We start from the raw sequence: 24,922 nt of genomic DNA, 5'->3' as shown, positions 1-24,922 counted from the left end.
CACAGGGACACTGCTTCGGTTTGATATATGCCTTGTAGAAGTATTTCTCAAAATCAGTAATTAATGAAGGTTCCACAAATAGTTGCGCTCGGATCCAACTCCACTACATTTTTCATTCCAGACCAATTAAAAGTATAACAATGCTTTCATATATGCACTGTTCTGGTCAAGTTTATCTGCTATTACGTATGCTGTGCATTAATATCCTTTCACTAGTGGTAAACAAATGTTCCCTAGTGGACGGCTTATGAATTTCACTCTGAATAGTCTAATATATCCATTGATGTGTTCAGGCGCAGCCCATCTTTGCTCAGCTGTGATGCATAATAAGGAGACTTGCGTGATCATAAGGTGAGTGGTCGAGCGACAGGAACGATGACGAATGCAACCGGGACTGTGCCGAAATTTGAGCCCTTTCTCAAGAAAATAATGCCCACCTTTGGTCCACACCATAAGCATACAAATGAATTGTAAGTTTCGATAATAATTGATTTTGCGGGCCTGAGAGAAGACCTGAAATGCAGCACAACGCGCCCGGCCACACATAGAACGCTGCCGGCCGGAACGACGTGGTGGCAGCCAAAAAATCTGGGAAGAGATCAATCCGAGCAATGGTCGTTGCAGGTAAAGGTACCTGCACAATATATAGAGGCTTTTATGGACACAGAATATACAACACAAATTAAATTCTGGGGTCTTACGTGTCAGAACCACGATCCGATTATGAGTCACGCTGTATGGGTGACTGTGGATTAACTCTGACCTCGCGGAGTTCTTTAACGCGCATCCAATGCACCGATACCCGAGCGTTCTTCCATTCCGCCCCTATGGGGATGCGGCCGCTGCGGCTGGTATTCAACTAACTGCCTCGAGCTCACTCAGCAGCCACTGCGTTACCGCGGCCGGCGCAGATAAAGGACACATAGGCAAAATGCTGGACTGCAATGAATGCAGGGAAAACACGATTAGCTCAAGCAATATTAGTGACCAGCTGTCGCTGCACCGTTTCGAAGAGTATCCCAATAGAAATCATCGTTATCATCATCATCACTGAAACAGAAACAGGACTTTTCTGACGCGATCCTATCGTCGGATCGCCCGCATCAAAGGGCGCTGGCACCATCATCATCATTCATTAATTCATTCATTCAGCTGGGGCAAAGATCGTGATACAAAAAAGTGTTACCTGAGGATGTTCGAGTGCAGCGTAATGAGGCGTTCCGCGTAGGCCAGAAGCATGAGCCTGACTTCTTTCTCGTGCTCGACGAGATCCAAGAGGTTAGAAACCGAGGAGTAAAAGTCCCGCTGGTGTTGTCCGGCACTGCTCAATGGCAGCGCCACTAAAACTGCGATGGCCAACAGAGCACCTGCAGCGCGATGTCGGCTGCAAAAAGAGAGATTGCTTTTTTGAAGAGAATGCAAGCGCCGTTTTAAAGCGTAAATTCGATGCTCACGGAAATTCTCGAAACGTTAGAGTCAGTACGACGGATAGTTCAAGCCTAAGATACATAGAACTTGCACATGCATGTCAATATCCCGACGTGTGTGGGTGTTATACGTAGTCAAAAGAAAAGACACATCGTTTTGCACCAAGAACAAAAAAATACTCGAGTATACTTATGGAAATAGTGTTCGACAAGGACCATGTGACCGATCTACGGTGACATCACAAGACCGGACCTTAAAAGACACTCCGTAACTCTTCTTCGTCAATGGGCGGAGCGGAATCCTAGAGATCATGCCATTGACTAACAATTTCTCGTTGTTGACGCAGGCTTCCCTGTTTCTGACCACCGCAGTGATCGTTGGTGCACGAACTTGTCGAGCAGCAAACAAGGGCTACGGCGAACACGGCACTTGCTGTCGGTCCATCCCTGGCTTGCCCTCGGTTCTGCAGCTGTGCATGCGCGACGAGGACCATGTGACCCATCGATCTACGATGACATCACAAGACCGGGCCTTAAAAGACACTCCACAACCCTTCTGCGTCTGTAGGCGCAGCGGAATCACAGGGATCCCGTCGTTGACTAACAAATTCTCCTTGTTGGCATAGGCTTCCCTGTTTCTTACCACTGAAGTGACCATTGGTGCACGAACTTGTCCAGCAGCAAACAAGGGTGACGGCGAACACGGCACTTGCTGTCGGCCCATCCCCGGCTTGCCCTCGGTTCTGCAGCTGTGCATGCGCGACGAGGACCATGTGACCCATCGATCTACGATGACATTCCAAGACCGGTCCTTAAAAGACACCGCAACACTTCGTTAGTGGGAGCAGCGGAATCAAATGGATCATACCGTTGACCAACAAACTATCGTTGTTGACACAGGCTTCCTTGTTTCTGACCCCCAAGGTGACCATTGGTACACGAACTTGTCCAGCAGCAAACAAGGGTTACGGCGAACACCGCACTTGCTGTCGGCCCATCCCCGGCTTGCCCTCCTCGGTTCTGCAGATATGCATGCTCGACGAGGACCACGATCTATGGTGAAATCACAAGACTGGGCCTTAAAAGACACTCCGTAACTCTTCTTCGTCAATGGGCGGAGCGGAATCCTAGAGATCATGCCGTTGACTAACAAATTCTCGTTGACACAGACTTCCCTGTTTCTGACCACCGCAGTGATCGTTGGTGCACGAACTTGTCGAGCAGCAAACAAGGGCTACGGCGAACACGGCACTTGCTGTCGGTCCATCCCCGGCTTGCCCTCTAAGACAGCCCTTCAAAGTCTTCAGTCAGCCTTACGACGCAAGAACCATGAAAAACTGGTATTTGAGACCAAAGAGGTTCTCCATCAAGCTTTCATAAACGGATATGACATCATCTTCCAATGATTTCCGGGGCACTGCGGTATCGCCGAAAATGACGTTGCTGATGATGCCATCCGTTGAGTCCATAAGGCAAGCTTGACACTTCCTATACCCTTATCAAGGACAGACGCTGCGAGGGGTCGCTTACTTGCTCAAACCAAGACTGAAACTTTGTGGAACATCCCGATTTTCTCCAACTGCCCTCTGCACCGGCTTGATCCTACATTGAAGCTGCAGATTCCATCGAACTTCTGCCGCCGTGATGCAACTGTACTTTGCCACCTCTAGTTAGGGGTGGCGTTTGCGAAAGCCTACTAATTCCGTATTGGTATGACCGACACACTGATTTGTGACTCATGCAACTGTGAAGAGGTGATCGAGCACCTGTTGCACTGTAATCTCTACGAGATCAAACGCGACGTCCTTAGGAGGCTCTTAAATCGATTAGATAGCAGACCATTTTCAGAGACTAAGATTCTCGGACCATGGCCCCATGCGTCGCAGGCTTACAAAGCGACGGGGTCACTGCAACACTTCATGAAAACTACTGGCCTGAGTGGGCGATCACAGGCATGAAGTTATGGACAACCGCACGTATTCTCACTGATAGTACCTTCTCCCCTCCCTCTCCTTCCTTTTCTTCCCTTAATCTCCTTCCCCTGTGTAGGGTGGCAAACAGGACGTGCGTCTGATTGGCCTTCCTAGCTTTCCTTTCTTCTTTGCCTCCTTTTCCACCTCACCTTGTTGTGAGACTTCATGTCGCAAATACAGTGTCCGGTTTCAGTTGCACGGAACTTTACAAAAAGGTGGATATTGTGGGGATATCTCCGTATATTGTATCAGGTTATGTGTCTTTGTGACCACTAGGAACTCGGTATCATGTGAAATGTGGTAGGTAATTAATATGCATATCTTAAATAACTGCTTAATTAGCGATTATAGTGGGAGCATAGCAATTTGGGAATCAAGGATCCAGTCATTTTATTAACTCAACAAAAGCTTCTCTAAACAAAATCGTCTTGGGTGCTGAGAGCCTGCAGTACTTGGCACTGCGGGCAGCCCAGTATGGCAGTACCGAAAGAAATATGAAATAGTGCACCCATGTCGTCGATCCCTCTATCCTCTCCATTGCGAGTGCAGACCAACAGTAGCGCAAGCTATCGCTGGAGAAGGCTTCATGGCAGCCTTAAAATTTTTTGGCCGCCTGAATTGGCGGCCAAAATTGGCGGTCATGGCGGCCCTGAAATTTTTGCATGATGACGCCAGTAATTGACGCTGAGCGTGCTCTCTTTTGTTTCCTATCTTGTGGCGGTACCGCAGCTCGGATGATTACGTTTGCCAATAGCAGCAAATAAAGAAAGGCGTTATGGATCACAATGAAGAGAACCCTCCCCTATGACTCTCCGGAAATTGTTGATATCCTTGCCTTCCTGACTACACCTGGGGGGGGGGGGATGGTGACAGAAGACCTAGCTACGTCACTGTTCATGACACTCGGAAACACAGTTGGTTTAGTCGACATCGTCTATGCAAAGAGCAAACGTGCAAGTCAGTCGAGCAGCCTTTTTCTCGGATGGTGTGCTGACCACCTGCGATGTGCCCCCGCGTTGCGGCTGCCCATCCCGCAGTGGCTTAGTACTAGGTGCTGCTTTGGAGAACCGGCACGATTTCCACATGATATTCAATTGGTAACTATTTCGTGTGAGAAACAAATTGTAGCGGATTTCTTTTACGCCGTGAGCCGGGATGCAAGCGAACGCCTCATCCAGTGTGATCAGACAGCCAGAAACTGGTCCGCCGGTGGTGTCTCTGTGGGAGAAACGTCGGAGAACGTCACACGCCAGCCGCGCGGTCATTGCCTTTGGCTAAATGGCGGTATGGTTGTCGGTCGGCAAACCCTTGCCCAGCTTGTCACACGCCTGGCGTCCCATCCGGCGTTACGACATGGCAAAACATCTTGAATCCGACTGCCGGTCTGATGCGTCGGGCACAGCATCAGACGCCGAATCGTTCCCTGTTTTTCCTGCTTGATGCGGTCGCTTTGATTGGTCTCCGGCATGACATGACATGACAAGAAATTTCAGTCCTGAGGGATTGAGATCTTGGGGAGCCAAAACCAAAGGCTCCCAAAGATCAAGTCGGTGGCTCCGCCCATGATGGGACCGAGAGATCAAGTCCAGCTGCAATGTCATGGGCCTTCTGGACAGCCTGTTGCATGTGGAGATTGCTGCTCTTGAGATATTCCTGCCATTGTTCTTTCGTGATGGGTGGAGAGGCGTTAAGGGCTGGGCACAGCCAGAGCATGTGGTCAAAAGAGGATGAGTCATGACTACCTTCGGGGCACGGCTGTGAGTGTTCAGGATCTATCGTGTTAAGGGACCGAGGAGTCGGATACGAACGGGTTTGCAGGAGTCTGAGTGTGCTAGACTGAGGTTTGTTCAATTTGAGGTGAGGGGGTGGAAATGTCCTCCTGCCTAGTCGATAATGGGAAACAATTTCGTGGAAAGCACATAATGGATCTTTGTGGATGTTGACCTCGTTCCAAGCCTGGCTACCCGCGACAGCGCGGTGCGCGATATCGCGCGCTCTTCGGTGAGCCTGTTCGTTAGGAGTACATCCAAGCGGGTTAATTGAGCTATCTAGATGGGCTGGGAACCACGAGATTTGGTATCCTCCTTCGTTGCTCTGCCTAGTCCTTTGAAGTGCTTTAATCACAATACTGTTCGCCTGTTCAGATAGGAGGGCGGACGAGGAGGATCTAACCGCCGTGGCGAGTCCGAGAAGATGATAGCGGGAACTTTTGAGCTGTGAAAAGCCAGAACGATCGCCGCTTCCTCCACCACATGGGCAAACTTCGTATAAACAGAGGCTGCATTGACCAGGTTCTACCGCATCTACTGTCTACCGTCTACCCGTCTACCACCGAGACAGCGAACTTATCCCCACTGTCATATCAGGCAGCATCGACAAAGAGGGCATCTAGTTGCTGCTGATTGATCTTTTTAAGGATGGACTTGGCTCTCGCGAATCTTCTACCCTCGTTATGCACTGGGTGGATGTTTCGCGGGAAAGGGTCAACCATGATGCGAGTTCTGGTTTCCCGGGAGGAGCTAACTTGATTCGCCGGTTCACGTCTGGGTTGGATTCCCGCTTCATCTAAAATTTTAATCTCTGGCTTAGTGGATGAAAGCCTCATTATCTGAGCCTCTGTGTGAGCTTCTATTAGCTCATCGATGGTGTTATGGAGTCCTAGCTCCAGCAGCTTCTCAGTGCTTGTGGACTGCGGAAGGCTGAGCACGCGCTTGAGGCCGGTTCTGATGAGGGAGCCGAGCTTGGCCTTTTCCGCTTTACGCCAATTAAGTTACGGCGCGATGTAGGTGACATGACTCAGGAAGAATGCCGCGAAAAAAAGCTCCGACACCCATCCTCACGCATAGCAGGTTCCACGGCGAGCGTTTTTCTTCAAGTGATGCCGTATCTTTACAAAATAGGTCGGCAGCCTTGTGAGCGACCCGAATGCAGTCCAGGGGCAGGTGTCGGAATACAAAAAGCTTTCATATCTCTCGGAGCTGCTAGCCTGTATGCCTCTGCGAACTGCAGATGCGAGCAGCATGTGGCGTCTTCTTACACAGAAAGTAACTCTACTTGGGATTGCCGGCGTCCCCCGATTAACGAGCGTGATAGGTGTCGACAGGTGTCACGGGATGAGGACGCTTCGCAGTGTCCACCCGTTGCAAAGGGTACACCAGAACAATTATCATAATGATCAGAGAGTACTGACCGACAGCAAAGCAATTCTTTCGAGTTCCACTCGAACATCTATTGAGCGAAGTAGGATGCCAAGTCCGTCAGCGGCTCACCGAAAGTGAGTTAAATTCCCATTGTATTTTACTTGTAAAGTTCTTGAGCAAAACTTCGCCACAGTATACTAAATCGAAGAGCATCACACCACGTTCACAACGCCGGAGGCGTGACTGAGTAATTAATTTAGGAATACGAACGATCAGAGCCAAAATGGTTTAAGTTGCTTATTGGTTTGTAAACGCTGCTGCTTATTCGAATACGTCGACTTGGACATAAAATTCTTGTCTTCTTTCTTGCTTTGCCGAAGAATGAACTTATGCGCCTTATTTGCCCCTCACTCATGCCTCCCCCCACCCCAGCTCACATATAAAAAAAAAAAAAAACAGTCTCTGCCTAGCTCTTGGACCTTTCTTGCTGGAAGATAATGTTTCTTTTCTCCCCCTCCAAAGGTTCTGTGTGGGATCGCCTCTGCGTCTTACACTTCCTTGCATAGGAATACGTTTGCGTTCCCCTTCCAAAATAAAATATATGTGCCTATTTCTGAGACTACCACAGCGCGCATGTAATATGCTGCATCTCGTGTTTTTTCGCTCGAGATCCCACTTCTCTGAACACTCAAGCCACCGTCTCATAGCTCATAATAGGTTAAGGTCGCTAGCTCATTTGAGGCAAATAGTATCTACCGTGCGCAGCGAGTTGCAGCCTCCGAGATGTGTGCACCGCGGGTAAAAGAAGTTCTCCGAGGCGGTGACCCTGTTCGTTGCTGCTCGCTTTTTGTTTCAGTTTTAACCAGTTTGTTTACATTGTGCCAGGGCTTAGTTGCTCAGGAATGCAGCGAGAAGAAGCGTAGCGACCTACGAGCCCATTGAAACCAGGTACGAAGCCTTCTTTGCCTTTTCCTTTGGAGTGTCTTCAACCGCTATGGCGGTAGGCAACCGAGAACGGTGGCACGAGCCCTATGACCGCGAGCGTGTTTTGAGGCACATGAGTGCAACGCAGGAACGCGTCCAAGACTGCCAACGCACACCATGTGCATGACATCATGAAGCCGGCACGGCTACTCCTTGGACACTAAGGCGCTGACTGCCCGCCTGGGGTGACCATGGTGGAACCCAGTGAAGGTGAAAGCGAGACCTCGTCTTGATGAAACACTCAATCAGGAAAACGACAGTAGTTCAAACCATGACCTAAGCGATTATGAAGGCATTGAGTGTGATGAAGAACATCTCAAATTTGTGATCTACAAAAAGAAAAGGAATCCCGGTGGTGTTCCGACAATCAGAAGGACACAATTTTTGGCAAGCCAATCTAAATTGTGCTGCATCAGAAATTGTCTCGGCAGCAAAGGGAAAGTGCAAACGTCCTGAATAAACGGAGATGGCAATTTTGCAGTGCGTGTTACCTCAGTGGCATCTGCGAAAAGCCCGCTTTTACTGCATGAAGTCGCAGGACTAAGAGTTAAGCCCTACATACCGGCTTCGTACACTCAAAATGTCGGAATGATTTGTCACGTGCCATTTCAGTACACTGAAGGACAACTGTTCGAGTTCATGAAAGATTTTGTAGTAATATCAGCCCACCTAGAAGCAAGATACTACCGTCTGGAGAATGGTACAGTTTAATCCCGCTCTTTGCACAGTGTAATGCTAGACTTCAGAGATGATAAAGCAATGCCTCAGAGAATCCACTTGGGCTTCACCAGCCACCCGGTGGAAGAATACCTTGGTCCTACCTTGAGGTGTTATAACTGTCAGAGGTTTGGACACTTGGCAAAATACTGTCGTGGAACACGTCGATGTAAAATCTGCTCCGAGAACCATGAGCATACTGAATAAAAGTCTGCGCGACAGCCTAAATGTGCAAATTGTGCGAGTAATCATACGGCTGCCTTCTCAGTATGTCCGCAGATCAAAGCCGCTTCCATGCTACGCAAACATTATTATTATTATTACTATTATTATTATTATTATTATTAACTTTTGGTATGGAAACATACAAGCACACAAAGGAAACAGGGAGGGAGCAAGCTGACAATGCCTGCCTACTCTTTCGGGAGGAGGGAATGAAAAGAGGAGAAGAGGTGAAGAAGATAGGAAACAAAGACATCGGAAAGAAAATAGGAAATAAACAAATGACAGAGGCGTGAACAAAAGAATGTAGGAGCACGGAAAGAATGTCCATAAACGGGAGGCCAAATCAGTTTTCTGCATGAAAGTTACCAAGGCTCCATGGCCGTGTCGCGCTGAGCAGCACTTCCTCTCAGAAACAGGCAATCGTCAAGGGTCGTACACTTGAGGTTAATCAGTCAACATTCCTTAATTAGCAGTGCACGTTGTGTAACGAATGCGGGACACTCCAATATAAAGTGTGCAAGTGTCTCACAGGAGCCACAGGTACACGGTGGACTGTCCACACGTCCTTGACCACAAAAGTGTTCGCGCCCCAACACAGGGCCAACTCTTATATTCACTAACAGTGCTCTAGCACTACGAGGAAAGCCACGACCACGAGCACGTGGAAGGAACGAGCCGTTTGCAAAACATGAATTACATGGGAAGCAACCACGGCACAAGGAGCCTCTTCCGAACGTTTATGCAATAAGGACAGCGAAAAATAGCCAGTTTACAGCAACTGAGCAAAAATCAAAACAAGCATCGTATTCGACGGCATTAAAGCAGCAAGCTGGGCAAGTGTACCAGAGACAGCACATTCATCATTCTCCTACGGCCATTGAAGGCTGCACGCCACAACAATATCAGCGAGCTAGCCTAGGACAACCTCAGCGATCTCAAAACACTCCTCAGCGATCGCCGCAGAGGGCGAGCGGAACATCGGCATTCCAGGATAACACCGCGCCACTCAGTGTTGGACAGATGATTCTACCCATGTTGTTTGCTGCAGTTACAACAATGGTCACAGCTCTACCTAAGGCGAACAAGCTTCCAGAGGTAAAGGCACTGTTGTCCATGGAGCCATTAATGAGCCAGCTGTCCACATCAGTGCTACCGGATGGGAATCCTGAATAGTCGTTACGAAAATGCCGTAATATTTCAGTGGAACGCCCATAGATTTCGATCCAAATCTGCTGACTTTCGCAAGTTAGTTGCATAATGTCACTTCCCTGTGCTGTGCCTACTAGAGGCTGGAATACCTGATGACTTCCATCTTCCTAATTACATAATATATAAGTCCTCTTGTCCAGCTGGAAACAGTAGAGCATAGCTCTACGTTCGAACAGATTTGCACTGTCACCTCATTCGATAAGCAGTTCAGATTTTCCTGAGTATGTAGCCTGCAACGTATATCTCGCTAAAATATGTGTTACAGTTGCAAGCATATACATGCAAGCATCGAGACGTATTACTATTGATAATTTGGTAAAAGTTTTTACATCACAGGATCAAACGTTATCATATGTGGGGACTTTAGCGTCCACAACGTAACAAAGGGGAGTAATCACTGTGATGCCCGTGGGAATATCATTCAATGCAGCGCGGAAATATGCAATCTCAGTATTGAATGATGGACGTGTGATATTCATGCATGGATATAGCTACGCCAGTTGCATAGACGTAACAATGTGTTCTAATGATCTTCTTACCAATGCTGGATGGACAAAAGACGCAGGAACACATGGAAGTGATCACTTCATAATTCTTATATAACATCCGCGTTTAAAATGTACTGCGAAACGAAGATACGTGGATATAACAAACTGCATCTCTTTCGTCAACACTTGTCCAGTCGAGTGGATTGTGAAGCTGGTGTAGAGAAACTCACATCAGCGATACAAGAAACTATGGGAATGTGTACGAAACAAGTGTCCATTCCTGACGAGTGCACATCAGCTGGAGAATATAAACATTTGAGAGCTGTTAGAAGAAAAGCAGAAAGAGCTTATCACCAGAGTGGAAATATAGAAAAGTATAGAAATTCGCAGCAAATCCACGGAGTCATGCGGAGACGACTACAAAAATTATGGAAAAAAAAAGATGGCGTGAATTTTGCGATACGTTGGCTCCACTGACACCAGTTTCACTAGTATGGAGGACTATTCGTGCATTAAGCGGCCCTCTCGTTCAAACACAACCATTTGTGCTCTGGCGATAGCCAAAGGTACTTCACAGTTAGTGATAAATGAGAAATTCTGCAAAGTTATAACTAGAACAAGTGTATCTGTTACAAGTGCTGAGTTTGAATGTTCAGTTGAAATGACAAAAGAAAAAGCTCTTGTGTGGTTGGTTTCAGTCAACCCACGCACAATTAGACTACGAATTCTCTATGATTGAGCTAAAATGTGCGCTTGCGGCTTGTAAAACAAAGAGTGCTGTAGGTCCAGATTACATTACATGCGGTATGTTGCAAGACATGGAACCTAGCGGTCCCTTGGCACTTTTGGAATTACTCAATGACTTGTGGAAAAAGGAGTCTGTCATTGACCCTTGCAAAACGACACGTGTGATACCGATATTGCAGCCTGGCAAAACACCGCTTTCTTTTCAGCCTTTTCGTCATGTGAGTCTGACGAGCTGCTTATGCAAAGTGTTTATGTAAGGTCATGGAGAAAATGATTGACACTAGGTTACAATGGTGGTTTAAGCAAACGGAAGCTCTTGCCGATTACATGAAAGGATTTCGAAGGTGGCAATGCGCCATGGATGCAATTTTGGATATCGTTACCTATGTTGAACACGAACGAGCTAGGGGAAATGTCACAATAGCGGTTTCTGTTAGACAATCACCGAGCCTTCGACACAAAGAGCCATGCTCATGTACTGTGTGGCCTGCTAGAACTGGGAGTTTTTGGAAGGGCGCTACGGTGGTAATCGAACTTCTTGAATGGCAGATCAATATTTATTCAAACAAGCGGAGGAAAAAGTTCCTTCCATAATATTATTGAAGGAGTCGCACAAGGCAGTGTCTTAAGTTTGTTTCTCTTTAATTTTGTGATGACGGATTTACTGCGGATATTTCCACCTGCACTACTCTACATATATGCGGATGATGTTTGTATTTGGGCCTCTGGTTCAAGTACCAGCCTTGTTCAATCAACTTTGCTGGAAGGCCCGAACATTGTGTACAAATTCTTAAAGGAAAGGGGAATGCAAGTGTCTTACAGTAAGATGACTGTGTTGCCTTTCACCACAGTATACCTAAAGGATTTTCAGCTGTGCCATGAGCGACAATCTTTAGGCACAGTGAAACAACACAAATTGCTGGGAGTTATACTAAAGGGGCAACTTTCTTAGAATTTTCACAGTAAAGCCCTCGAAGAACAAACATGCCCCATAATAAATGTTCTTCACCGCGTAGCAGGCACGACATGGGGAGGGTCGGTCTCATCTTTACTAAAGTACATAACCCACTTATACAGCAAAAGATAGCACATTCTTCACCTGTTCTGCGTGGAATCTCCCATTCATCGAAATATGTTTATGTTAGCAGCACAACTGGCATTATAGCAACTGTACTTTCGATACCGTGGCTATATTCAAACGTATACAGATGGTTCTTGCCAAACAAACTATTCTACAGCTGCCTTTGTCATCCCAAAATGGAACCGAATACAAACGTTTAAACTATCTCACACGATGCCATAACAGCAGAAGAGCTTCTTGCATTACTGCCTTTGTTACGCTATATAAATTCAATGCAAAAAGGAGAACAATGGTTAATCTTTTGTGGCTCACAGGCAGCTTTGTTTTCACTTTATAGTGACATCAGCAATTCGCAAAACATGGCGTTAGTTCACCAGACACTAAAGGAACTCGCAAAAGCAAAATCGCACAGTAATTCTCCTAGCTTGCGAACTTCACGCGTTTCCGCGAATATAACGCAGTTGTGTGCTAGGTTAGAGCCGTCGCTTCGATGGGTGCCGCCATGTTTGCCGACGCAAAGCTTTTGGGACCGCTATTAAGGCTCCCTCTAAATCGGTGAAATAGCGTTCCCAACGCAAAACGCAAACGCAGTTTGCGTCTTGCGCATGCGCAGTGGCTTCGACGCTATTTCTTTGGGACCCCAAAACGTTTGGGGCCCCTATTCTAAACTCTCTATTGTGCAGACTCCAAGAGCGTCGACGGCGCGCACACCGAAATCGCGGCCGTGTATTTGGAACAATTTTCTTACACTGCGCGGACCAGTTACCGCTTGTTGCTTTCACAACAAGCCATGTTTCTTCAAGTCACAATAAGCCAATCCCTTTAAATGGTGCCAACGAAATGATCTGCTGGGCCGGGATAAGCTAAAACCGAGAATTCATAAAATAGACAATTGGCACTGCACGCAAGTCACCTGTGTTTCGTTTGGGAGGTTGAAATCCGTGCATTGAGTGTAAGTATAATTTGTTTCGAGTTATGACTACTGAGCGTAGTTCTTGCCTGACTCCAGAAAGGCATTTCGTTCTGGAAACTACAGGCTTCGTCGGCCTGTCCGATGCAACTGTGTCTTATGTCGACCTCGTGTTTCGTTTCAAATGACAGCAGCGTCACCAATAGTTGCTAATGCTACAACATTTGCTTACGAAGGACGATCAGAAAGTTTGGAAATAGGTAAATAAAAGAAAAACTACCTTCTGCGAGCTGCAGTGCGCTCAGCAAGCGGGCTCGTCGCGACACCCGGCGATGGCCGAGGTATCTACGTTACGAAGCAGACCGCAGCTACCAATAGCAGTCGCGTATGGGAATCCACTTTATCACGAAACAAAAGCTTCCAGAAGAGAATGAGGAGCAGGCTTCTGTTGAAGAGAGAACGTTTGAGAGAAAGGGGGCTTTGAAGCTGCGCTTGCGAGGGCCACGCGCCCTGCAAGACTGCAAAATTTGACCCAGACGTTCACAGCAGCGTAGGCTATACGCGGGCTGTGTTCTTTTTCGTCAATCCCGAGAGAGAGAGAGAGAGAGAGAGAGAGAGAGAGAGAGAGAGAGAGAGAGAGAGAGGCAAGGAAAAGACAGGGAGGTTAACCAGAGATTATCTCCGGTTGGCTGCCCTGTACTGGGGGAGGGGCAAGGGGATACGACAGGTGAGAGAGAGAAGGATTAAACACAAAAGAACAAAAAAAAGAAGACTACACACACAAGCACGTACACACAAACTGTTTCTGTGGGCACTGTCACGCAGCCCGCAAAGGCGTTCCTAGTGTTATGCAGTGTCACCGTAAAATCCTGCGTCGCACAGTGAAGCCACAATCTGTCAGAAAGTCCAGTGTCCTTTAAATTCCGCAGCAGCGCCTTCATAGCCGATCGCGCTGATGTTCCCGTAGGCCAGTTTCCAAGGATCTTGTTTTCTGTCATTGGGCGCTGGTCCAGTTTGTGTGTAGGGTGGCTGAGAGTACTGCTCTTTGCGGGTTGAAACGAGAGCACTGACAAAGAAGGTGCGCGATTGTTTCATTGCACCCTCAGAAATCACAAAGGGGTGGTTCAGCGGCCCTATGACGTAACGCTATTCCAATCTTTTCTATTCTAATTCTGCAATCAGCTCTCCACGATTGGTCAGAACCTTCCCCCCCCCCCCTTTGCCTGTCTATCACGCGACCTTCCGAAAAACCTCAGTATCTCCCCGTCTGATATGGCGCGACACACTAGTTATGCGTGACTAGCCTCAACGAAAAAAAAAATGAATATTTCCGATTCGACGACTATTTTCGCCATTAGCCCTCTGCTATTTGTCAAAGGTTTTCTGACTGCCGCCACTTCGCTTGTCCGTCATGCGAGGTCACAAAATCGCGGAAGCTTACCGCGTCAAAGTGACGTGTACGCGTTAAAGATGGATTAATATGGCAAACAAAACAACTCTTCTTTTCTGAATAGCCGCGGACTGCCCATTCCCAAAGGAATAAAAGGTGGCTGCCTGCCAATCGCTCTGGCACTGGCTACTCGGAAATGCCGGGGAGCATGTATTTATTCTAATATAATAAAACATTTTAGGTGGCAGTGCAACGCTAGCGAGCCTTTTCATCACGTATAATACATCGCTCTGCCAACTCTTCTTTGATGAGGATCCGTCTTAGCGGCATTTTTAGCCTTCCGTTGCACAAGCTGCAGCGGACCAATCGGTGGTGCTGGCACCACGATCCTGATCCGGTTATCTACATTCACTGCCCTGGCTCGGCCCCATCGAAACCCTCTCCACTCGTACGTGCTGCTTCCCTCTTGTCAGCCAATGAGATGAGAAAAACCGCTCAATGTAGGCCATGCTATTCGCTTTGGAAGCATAACAAAATTGACCTCCTATAAACGAGGAGAGCGTTTGCTTCGGCTTTTCAAACAGCGCTGTGGGTTACCGCCCGATGTTCGCGTCGGTGGTTATGTGAATTTGACCTCAGGAGGTTGGAATAGTTTCACGTCATAGGGTCCCATGACCCAGGAACACTTTAAACTTTCAGAGATAAATCTTATTATCCCCCCTTCCTTCTTCCAGCACTCACAAATTGTGTTTCTGGGTGCGGTTCTGTCGTACTTCCTGTATTTTGCAGCATGTGCCCAGGCGTGTCGTTTTGGTGCTTCACTGCAGCAGAGGCGCCCAAGTTTTTCACATGTGCGCTACTTTAATTAGTAACGCACTGCGGTTCCTGGTGTGTTCAGAGTTAGTACATTTTGCATTCGTCTGTAGTGCATTCGTTTCCGACTTGAAACAAACAACACACGCAATCTTTACTATTGTCTGGCCGTCGCTGAAGAAGAAAGAACGCAGATAGAGACACTGCAGAACTCATCTGTTAAATCCCATAGGTACGCAACGTGTGAGCGACCACTAAGTCGTCGTGCCCATACCGGCCCCGTGTTTGCGGTCGTCGCTGACCTGTGAATATCGTCGTCGTGCGTTGCAGCCGAAAAAAAAAAGTAAGCAAGTCGGGGGGCCACAGCAGCACTTGCTCAATGGAAAAACCTCGCGTAGAAATGCTGCAGTCTCAACTACAGTATTTCTACGCGAGGTTTTTGCGTTGAGCATCCCGCGTAATGCAACACTGGAGGCCAGGAGTTGAATCCCACGAGCTCGTTCTCAGCAGTGAATGCTGCATTCCATCTGCTGAGCAACCACGGTGTGTGACGTTGCCAATCAGAGTTACAGAATTGCGCAGTAGGTGTCGTGGGCGACACATACCGTTTCTGGCTTGAATATTCTGGCGTAGTCGTCAGGGAATCTTCATTTGCAGTCTCTTATAGCGCTGCTTTTTGCCTCTGTAACACTGTTTCTGATCATGTATTTTAATGTAGATTGATTAATTTTTTATGTGCGTCAGCTTAAGCACGGAAATGTGAAGAAAAAGTGCCCACTGAGGCTTTGTGAATGCATTGAAGATGCGGCCTCCCCAACCGCAAGTCATCTGCTGCTAAGCCGATTTGTGAGCGTGGAGAAAAATTCGCTCGTGCCCTAGACTCATATGGTCTCATTGACAGCAGCGCTCACTCTGCATTGCACACTGATGAGCCCATTATACGAGACGCAAATTACGTACGGCTCCTAAGCAGAAGCCCGCTCTATGAACCGTGCACCTTCATATCGCGATTCAGGGAAGCGTGACAGTAGGAAACAGGCCGCAAAAAAGAAAAAAAAACACCTGAATCATTCACAAATGAGAGACAACATGAATTCAAAAGCACTACTTTCAGGCAGCCCGATGCTTCTTTAAGTATACGCTATATGCTGGCGAGCTAAATATAATGAAATAAAAAGCAGGAAAGGGAGCGAACGTTTAACATTTCTCACCTGCGCATCTTGGCACCCATAGCTCCGCCGATTGGTCCTTGGCTTATTTGTGTTTTACTGCCGAGGTTCTCTCTGGGGTTGCTTGGCCGTAACGCGCACTTTCTCCGAGAGTTTAGTGCGGCGTCCGAAGTGAATGCGTGGCACTGTTCCCGAGTCCTTGGATTTAGGCGCTGGATTTCCTTCTTGTTCGGGCTGGCCAAGTACCTCACGTCGAACGGTACGTGAACAGTTTCACTACTGCTCTGACTTGATACCTAGTTGATTCTATGGCAGAAAAACCCTCAACTCACGCCCTTGACCGGTTAAGAGTTGTTTAGGCGTTTTCTTTCAACTGAGATGAAAACTTTTCTGACCGAACAACAGATGCACGAGATGCTAAATCGTCGGGGAAGGTCGAAGCTCAAATCTTGCAACCACCACAGCAGCTGTACGATGCTGAAATAGTTGTTCCTTTCCTGCAATAAGAAACGCAAGGTGAAGATTGCGATATCGATTGCAGACTTGTTTGGGCAGAATTTTGACAGAACTCTTCGTATCATTCGCCTTTTCAATGATCATGCTGACGATTGTTGTATTGAAAACCACATCGCGTCATGATACGCAGCCAAAAAACAGCACAAGATTGTGTACCCTCTCGTCTCCAGTGTAGACGAGAAATTATTGGCTCTCGAAAAACGTCGAAACTATACTATTGCATAGATTTCAAGCTTCAAGGAAGACAGATCATTCCCGCTTTAAAGCAATCTAGAGTGGCGAAACAAGGGAACCCTCATGCTGGAGTCAACGTTTCAAGAACGAGATTTATTTTTCTCAAGCGTCTTGAAGACTAGCTTTACTAAGTCAGGCCTGCAAAGGCAAGCTTTCTCGACAAAACGGTTGGCTTCAAGGTGAATTCTTTCTTGTTTGGCTACCATTGATCAATGTTAGACTTGACAGACGAAGCAAAGCACGATTTCCTTCTCTGGTTATTTGAGGCAGCAATTGTTTATGTGCGTTGAAAAATTCGGTGCTGCAATATTTCTTGCATATCTGCAATGGTGACAAGCGTACAGCCACAGAATGCGTTAGTAATTTTAGGTTCTCTAGCGGTTATTGTTCAAGTTTACAGGATTTGGGCTCCGTGTTGAGAACTCTCTACAGGACATCAGGTACAAGAAAAGCAACTATTTCATGTCTTAAATACTTGAAAGGGCACCTGTCAAACCACTTAAAAAATATCCGTGACGTAAAACATTGTGAAACAAAAAGTGAACCCGTTACATTACCGCATACTCACGCCGAGAGCGAACAACCAGTCATCGGCTCCAACTCGCTTTATTAAAAAAAATCAGATATCGAACTTGCAGCATTAGTCCAATCAGAAGTGTTTCAACATGTATGCGATACAATTTCAATATCGTTGTTTTTATCATGCTTTTCATTTTGGTTCTCTATCGCGGTGCGTACATCTGTGCACACAGTACCAGAAGGGGCTAAGACGAGTGGTAATTTGGGGTTGGGTTTCTATTCTCCTCCAATGCACTTAGTTCAGACAAGATTACCTGTGTTGGAATCCTTCTTTTTCCTTCTTTTGGACTCTCAGGAATTGCGCTCACTCTTCGTATGAAAAAAAAAATTTCCACGCAGAAAAAAGCTCCTCCTCACCTTTTAACAAGGACGCTCTTCTGACGTTTTCTGAGGCTTACGATGCACCAGTAGCAACGGCACCAATGGTGGGAATACGTGGTGGTTATCCTCTGCTTGAGCAATGTGCGCAAGCGTGAAGCTCCGCTCGACGGCAGACGTTCGAAAGTTGTCGTCACACAATCCCTTTGTAGACGCTTCGCTCTGTCGTCGCTTCGCTGTTGTCCGGCCGAGGAGAGTTCGACGTTTAGCTAACTCGACGCCTCCGCTACCTTCTGTCTAGCATCCCGTAACTTGCACGTACGGCAGGGTTCACTTTCTTCGAAGAAACAGAAGTTCCGGCAAGCACACGACGAACGCTATGGAACGTCTGAGCAGTAACGAAGTCCCTCTCGGCAGAATAAACAACGCCGTCCCTTTAGCTCTTCGGCAAACGTTGTGCCTGGCGTGCCGTTTGTCAGATACTCATTCTCTCTGTTGCTTTGTCCGTCCTCGTCTTCCGAGGGAAGCCTGTGGCAACACTTGCGCGGGATTCGGCGAAAAGCTGGCAATCAAAATAAAAGAGACAGCCTCGCGACTGGAGATCAACGGCAAGTCTTGGCGTCGATGACACGCGATTTAGCAGCGATGCCGGTTCACAAAAGCAGTTCGACCACTTCAACAAATATTATTGGAGAAAAAAACAAAAACAAAACGGAACCTTCGCCCACTTCGCGGGAGAGGCGGAACTCCTGTTGGCGCCCGTTCGCCGAATAAAGAGGAACGTTCGCCGCTGCCTCGTCTCCGGACTGACCTTGCGACGCGGGCAGCAAAATGTAAAATAGAACGGTGTCGGGGGGTTGCTGTCTGCCCGGACCTCTTCTACTCGCGCCCGATCGACAACGGTCTCTTCCGGACGTTCGGCTCTGCAGTGGTCTTGGTTACGCTATAGCCCTGCTGAGGTGCTTATTGGTGCGAAGCGGTCGGCTCCCGGCCCCTCCGTCTTCGTTTTCCCACGTATACGCGCTAAGGTGCCCCGGCGTCGCTTTTTGGGGGCCGCTGTCGTCACTATCGACGCTAGGCAAGGCCAGCCGGCGATCGCCACGTCGATCCTTTCGCTGCCCGGACGTCCCAAGAGCATGTGCCCCGTGGCGCGCGAAAGTGTTTCGAGTCCGCGCTCGCATGCGCTTAGGCACGCAAGCGAAGACTTTCATTTTGCGCTTTGCTCTTTCTATTTGTTTCTTTTGTTTTTTTTCTTCCTCAGCGTTTGGTCTGCTTTGACTGTGGCGTGTATTTTGTTTTTTATTTGCTTATCTGCGCTAGCGTCTTTCCGTGGTCAGCGGGTAAGCGATGTGGTCTCCCGCTGGGAGGCGAGTCGGGAGATCTGACCTCCGCGGCTGAGTCGGCGCGGTTTCAGACGTTTATCCCGCAGGCGACGCGGCGTTGACGAAAGTCTTCGGCTTCATCTCTGCTTCTTCCACGTGCTTCAGTTTTCTCTGACACGAGGCGGGCCAACGTCTTCTTAGTGCAACGTGGCTTCCGTTCTGGTGGGGTCCATGGTTTCGTGGGGACCGACACCTTCAGGCGATATTTCAAGGTGCGCGCGTGTGACGCAGACGTGTTCACGTTTGCACCCGAGGTTACGAAGCAAGGTGCATGTTTCGACTAGTTGTTTAAACATATTTAGACTAAGTGCACGTATGTACAACTTAGACCAAATAGAGTGGACAAATGAATTGAGCGCCATGTGTTCCTCAATTTTGTCTTGTGTCCCTGTTCTACCTTGGCACTGTTAGTTATAATTCACAAGGTCGCATGATACCATAATGCCCGAAGAAACTGTACTGGTTATCGGAAATGCTGTTTTCAGACATACGAGTGCTTGAATGTCATGTCTTACCGACATAATGTATGGCGCGAAGACAAAATTACACAGAAGAGAGACAAAACACGTCACAGGCGCTGTTCTGTGCACATTGTGTGTAATTTTGTCTTCGCGCTACGTGATGTCGGTAAGCAAACACCCAACTAGCCCAACAACAAGTCCTTCTACGAGCGAGCTTGCTAATATTCTTGTCACTGTGTTGGCCGTCGCTGCTTTCTCCGTATAAGTGTACAAGCGGTTATATAAAATTATCTCACTAGAGCGACATAAAAAAAAAGTTAAGATAGATTACTCTGCTTCTGAACTTGCCTCTGTGGCTCCATAAGTACTATGTACCGCTATTCCCAAGTCCATGTACCTAGCAATTAAACAAGCCTATTTCATAATAAGTTGTCCACAGAAATATCACGGCCATAAGTGAACAAATCATTTAGGACCATATATATCTATAGGTCAATATATAATACACAAAAAAAGCACAAAACGTAATTAATTGGATGAGGGTTGGGTGATCGTCACAGAAGCTTGCTCACACATTAGCGCTTATGACGCATCTGATGCACCTTCTGCAGGTCGGCAATTACACTGTCACCTGCAACCTCGCGGAGGGTAAAATGTGAACCAGCTTAGGCCAAGCACACCACTGCTTTTCAATATTTACAAGAGAGGGACGGTTTGTGTGTCTTAAGAGATGCGTTGAACCTGCACCTTTAATTTGACTCTGTTTGCGCATTTCCTATACCGGGTTTGTGTGGAAAAGCTGCAGTGAAAAGGACGTGAGGGTGGTGGCGCACCGTTGCACTGTCAAAGGTCCAAGCGGCGATCTTGGCAGGCGCTTTCTGTCTGAGTGAGAAAAAGTAACGCAGGAGTAACGTTATCCGAGCGGTGTGGCGACGGCTACTTATCGCGATTCTTAGTTTTCATTTTCTAGGCGCCGCCAGGAAACATTGCGTCCACATGCCCGCTCTGTTATCACTGCTGCGCTAGCTGGCGGCTTCGCTCACGCATGCGCGCTCGAGAGGCAGAGGGCGGCCGTAAGGTTCGCCAGCTGTAAAAGTAATTATCATATTTTTTCTTACGGCTTCCTGTCTTCTTTTTCCTTACTAGACAGCAAGCTGTGATTATGAGATAAAGATACACTGGCAGGACAAACTAAGTTAGTTGAAGACATGGCGATGCTTAGAACGCAGCAGAATAACGTGGAAAAACTTTTTACTGATTGGGGCAATCGTTTCACTGTTTTAGAAAAACGTGTCGCTCGTGTTGATGAACTCGAACAAACCGTTAAACCTCTAGAAACCAAGATAGTAGAATTCGAAGATAGGAGTAGGCGTTCCAATTTAATACTATTTGGCCTTCGGGAGGAAGCCGCTGAAACAGAAACAGAGCTTAAGCAAAAAATTGTGACCGACATATTTTCCCATATGCTGAACGTAAATTGCAGCTCGATTGGAAGAATCCACCGTTTAGGGAAGACTGGTAAACAAAGACCCGATATTATGTTCTTTCAGGACGTCAATGAAAAACGTGCGATCTTAAAAAACGCCCACAAGCTAAAAGGGACCAGAATTTCTGTACAAAATGATTATTCGCATGAAACCCTCAGAAAACGTAAATTGATTTGGGACAGCGCGAAGGCTGAAAAGAAAGAGGGCAAAAAAGTTACTTTGATAGACACGAAACTGCGGGTCAACAATGAATACATTATATGGAATGATGCCACGAACACCCGGATTAAAATCCACCACTATCGCAGTACTTCAAAAAAGGATTGACTTGCTCCCCCTCAAGAATTCCGAATCTTAAATATCAATGCACGCAGTGCTATCAACAAGAGTGATCAGCTTGACGCGATAATTCTTGCGCGTAAGCCACACATTCTCGTCATCACAGAAACATAGCTGTATGACGAAATAGAAGATACGGATGTCTTTCCCTCTAATTACCGTGCTTTCCGTCGGGATAGACATACTAGAGGTGGCGGTGTTGCTATTTTGGTGAGACAAGATATTTCGGCAGTTCTCCTACGTCAAGCTGATAATCTTGAAGTGATCTCTTTAAAAATTTTATGCCATAATGCTTCTGTTTTGATTTTTGCTGTTTACCGCGCTCCCGATTCCGCTCCGCAATTTCTCAATGATCTGCGTGATCACATGGCGTCTTTTGTGCACGAAAAAATTTTTCTCATAGGTGATTTCAATCTTCCGGGAGTTGACTGGATTCACGGAACTCCTAGCGCTGATGTTAATATGAATAATGAGCATTTGCGTAACATAATCTTGATGCAGAACTTTCAGCAAGTGGTTACTGAGCCAACACGAATTTGCACTACTTCTGCCTCAATACTTGACCTTGTGTTTATTAGCCGGACTTTAGATAATTATTCTGTCTCTGTTGAACATGGCATTTCTGATCATGAACTTGTGGCTTTTTCTTGCTACCTTGATCCTCTCAGATCTACTCATTGTAAAACTATTACTGTAAAAGATTTTTCACGCGCCAGGGATGAGAGCATACTTGATTATCTTGACTTTCGTCTTAGCGGTTTTGGGGGACATGACACCGTTCAACTTTGGGGTGAACTTAAGGATATTTGTACGCACTGTATTGACAACTTCATTCCAAATAAAATCAAGAAGACATATAGAGCTACTCCCTGGATGACGCGTGACATAGTGCACATAAAGAGAAAGGTCAAACGACTAAGACGACAGGGTATTTCTCGTGACATAGTAGTACCCTACCAAGCAAAATTAAATGAGGCTATCAGTGTTGCTAAACTTCGCTATTACCAGTTCACAGTTCCTAACTTCATCAGAACTGCTCCTTCCAAGTTTTGGGGTTATCTTAGTAAAAAAAAAAGGAAATCAGCTGACCATATTATGCATGAGGGCAATCCTGTCGTCGCTAAACAAGATATCGCTGTTCACTTCAATGCTTATTTTAACAGTGTCTTTTCGAACTCGCCCGTTTCCCCTCGTGTGAATGGCGTAGCACACAACAATGATTTTAGTTTTATTTCTTTGTCTGGCGTCTTTTCTATGCTTCTGACTATTAAAACGAAATCATCTCCTGGGCCTGATAACCTACCAAACGTGTTTCTTCACAGGTAGGCTGAAATGCTATCTCGCTTTCTCGTAATTATCTTTCGTGCATCCCTTTCGTCAGTGGTGCTCCCTAACGACTGGCTTTCTGCTCGTATTGTTCCAATACTAAAAACAGGCGATCCATCACTAGTGGCAAACTATCGTCCCATTTCACTAACTTCATCTTGTTGCAAACTTTTGGAACATATTATTGCTTCTGAAATCAATAAATTTCTCGACGATAGAGCCATTCTATCCCCTATGCAGCATGGTTTTCGAAAGGGCCTCTCCACTGTAACCCAATTAACCACTGTAGTTCACAGTCTCGCTTGCACTATCGACAAATCAAGGCAAGCTGACATCATATTCTTGGACTTCAGGAAAGCATTTGATCTTGAATCGCACGCAAAGCTAATAGAAAAACTTGAACATTTCAACATTCCTTCACATCTCGTAAATTGGATTCGCGCTTATATTTCTAACCGTACGCAATTCGTAGTAGTTGATAATTGCTCTTCCAGCACCCTTCCTGTCACTTCTGGTGTTCCCCAGGGTAGTGTTCTTGGACCATTATTATTTAACATATATATTAATGACATTGTAGACACTGTTACTCAACCCGCACAAATAAAACTGTTTGCTGATGACTGCCTCCTCTTTAATGAGATCACTTGCCGACAAGATCAAGTTATTCTAAGCTCTAACCTTCAAGACATACTAGCTTCGTGTGCGCGCTGGGATATGCAGCTTAAAAATTGATAAAACAGTATTTAGGAAAATCACTAGAAAAATTAATAAATTGTCGTTTAGCAATAGCCTAGCATCCAAACCTCTTACGGAAGTGAATGAATATAAATACCTCGGTGTTACAATAGCCAGTAACCTTAGTTGGAACTCGCACATCTCCCATCTTTGCGACTCTGCTTTTAAGAAGCTTTGCTACCTCAGGCATCAATTAAAACACGCTCCGTCTGAAACCCGTCTTATAGCCTACACCTCTCTTGTCCGTCCTAAGCTCGAGTATGTAGCTATTGTATGGGATCCCTATACTAAATCTAACATCGATGCGCTAGAAATGATACAACGTAAAGCAGTAAGGTTCATCTTCTCTAAATATTGCTCAAGTGATTCCCCAACTCAGTTAATGGCTGAACACAATATTCAGTCTTTGCAACTAAGAAGAAAAATTCACACGCTTAAATTTCTCTTCTTGCTGAGTAAGAATAAACTATCTCTTTCTCCCGAACCTTGCATAACCCCCCTTACTGCCCGCCGAACAAGACATCGCCACGCTGCATCATTAACGCCTTATAATGGTAGAACCAGTGTCTTTATGTCTTCCTTTTTCCCTCGAACAGTAACGGAATGGAACAGCCTACCCTATAACAAACTTCTCAGCACTGACTCAATAGCGTCTATTACTATCTAATATTAGTGCTTGTTCTTACGAAATCTCGTTTCGATTTGTATCGTTGTGTTGTGCAATTTTTATTGATTTGCGCGTTGTAGCAATTTTGAATTACGCACTCCTCCTTTTTTTCTATTACATTTCCTGTGCTTTGAAATTGTGCTTGTGAAACAGTGTTTCAATTTGTATCTGCCACTTTCTACGCATTATTTATAGGTGCTTTACTCATTATGCAGTTGTACTTTCTATTACATTTTTTCCGGAGTTTTTTTTTTTTTTTACTCCTTCGTCAATCTATTGTGTTTTCTTTTTTTGTATGTACCTTCCCTTCCTGCCTGGGCCTTCTAAGGCCTGCAGTATTACTAAATAAAATAAATAAATAAATAAATAAATAAATAAAGGAGCGTGGAATAATATTCGCTGCACGGATCGTGCGTCAAGCTAAAGACAGAAAGAGGGAAAGGTGTGACAGCGAAAGGCGGGGACGTTAACCGGAAGGCAAACATCCAGTTTGCTCGCCTGCACTGGGGGAGGCGTAAAGGGAGACAGAAAGATAAAGGAAGAAAGACACACACAGCGGGAGCCACTGCTTAGTTAGAAGCAATGAGGCGAAGAACATTCTCTTT

At 46.4% G+C, this 24,922-nt stretch overlaps 1 protein-coding gene and 1 long non-coding RNA gene across 2 annotated transcripts in view; one reads left to right on the top strand and one right to left on the bottom strand.

Moving 5' to 3' along the window:
* The window catches only part of LOC142557149 (prolyl 4-hydroxylase subunit alpha-2-like), a 40,630-nt gene extending 21,587 nt beyond the window's left edge, over positions 1 to 19,043 (bottom strand). The window contains exons 1-3 of the mRNA XM_075668802.1: positions 17,960 to 19,043; positions 16,316 to 16,770; positions 1,187 to 1,384 (exon numbers count right to left, since the gene is read on the bottom strand). Coding sequence (XP_075524917.1) covers positions 1,187 to 1,384; positions 16,316 to 16,335 — 218 coding nt within the window. The 5' untranslated portion in view covers positions 16,336 to 16,770; positions 17,960 to 19,043. The remainder of the gene's footprint in view (positions 1 to 1,186; positions 1,385 to 16,315; positions 16,771 to 17,959) is intronic.
* The window catches only part of LOC142557150 (uncharacterized), a 76,482-nt gene that overhangs the window by 24,362 nt on the left and 27,198 nt on the right, over positions 1 to 24,922 (top strand). The gene's annotated exons all lie outside the window — the stretch shown is intronic.

Source organism: Dermacentor variabilis, chromosome 9 (assembly GCF_050947875.1).
Source record: "Dermacentor variabilis isolate Ectoservices chromosome 9, ASM5094787v1, whole genome shotgun sequence".
NCBI classification, from domain to species: Eukaryota; Metazoa; Arthropoda; class Arachnida; order Ixodida; family Ixodidae; genus Dermacentor; species Dermacentor variabilis.
The sequence above is the reverse complement of the archived record's forward strand: the minus strand, read 5'-3'. Positions and strand labels throughout refer to the sequence as shown.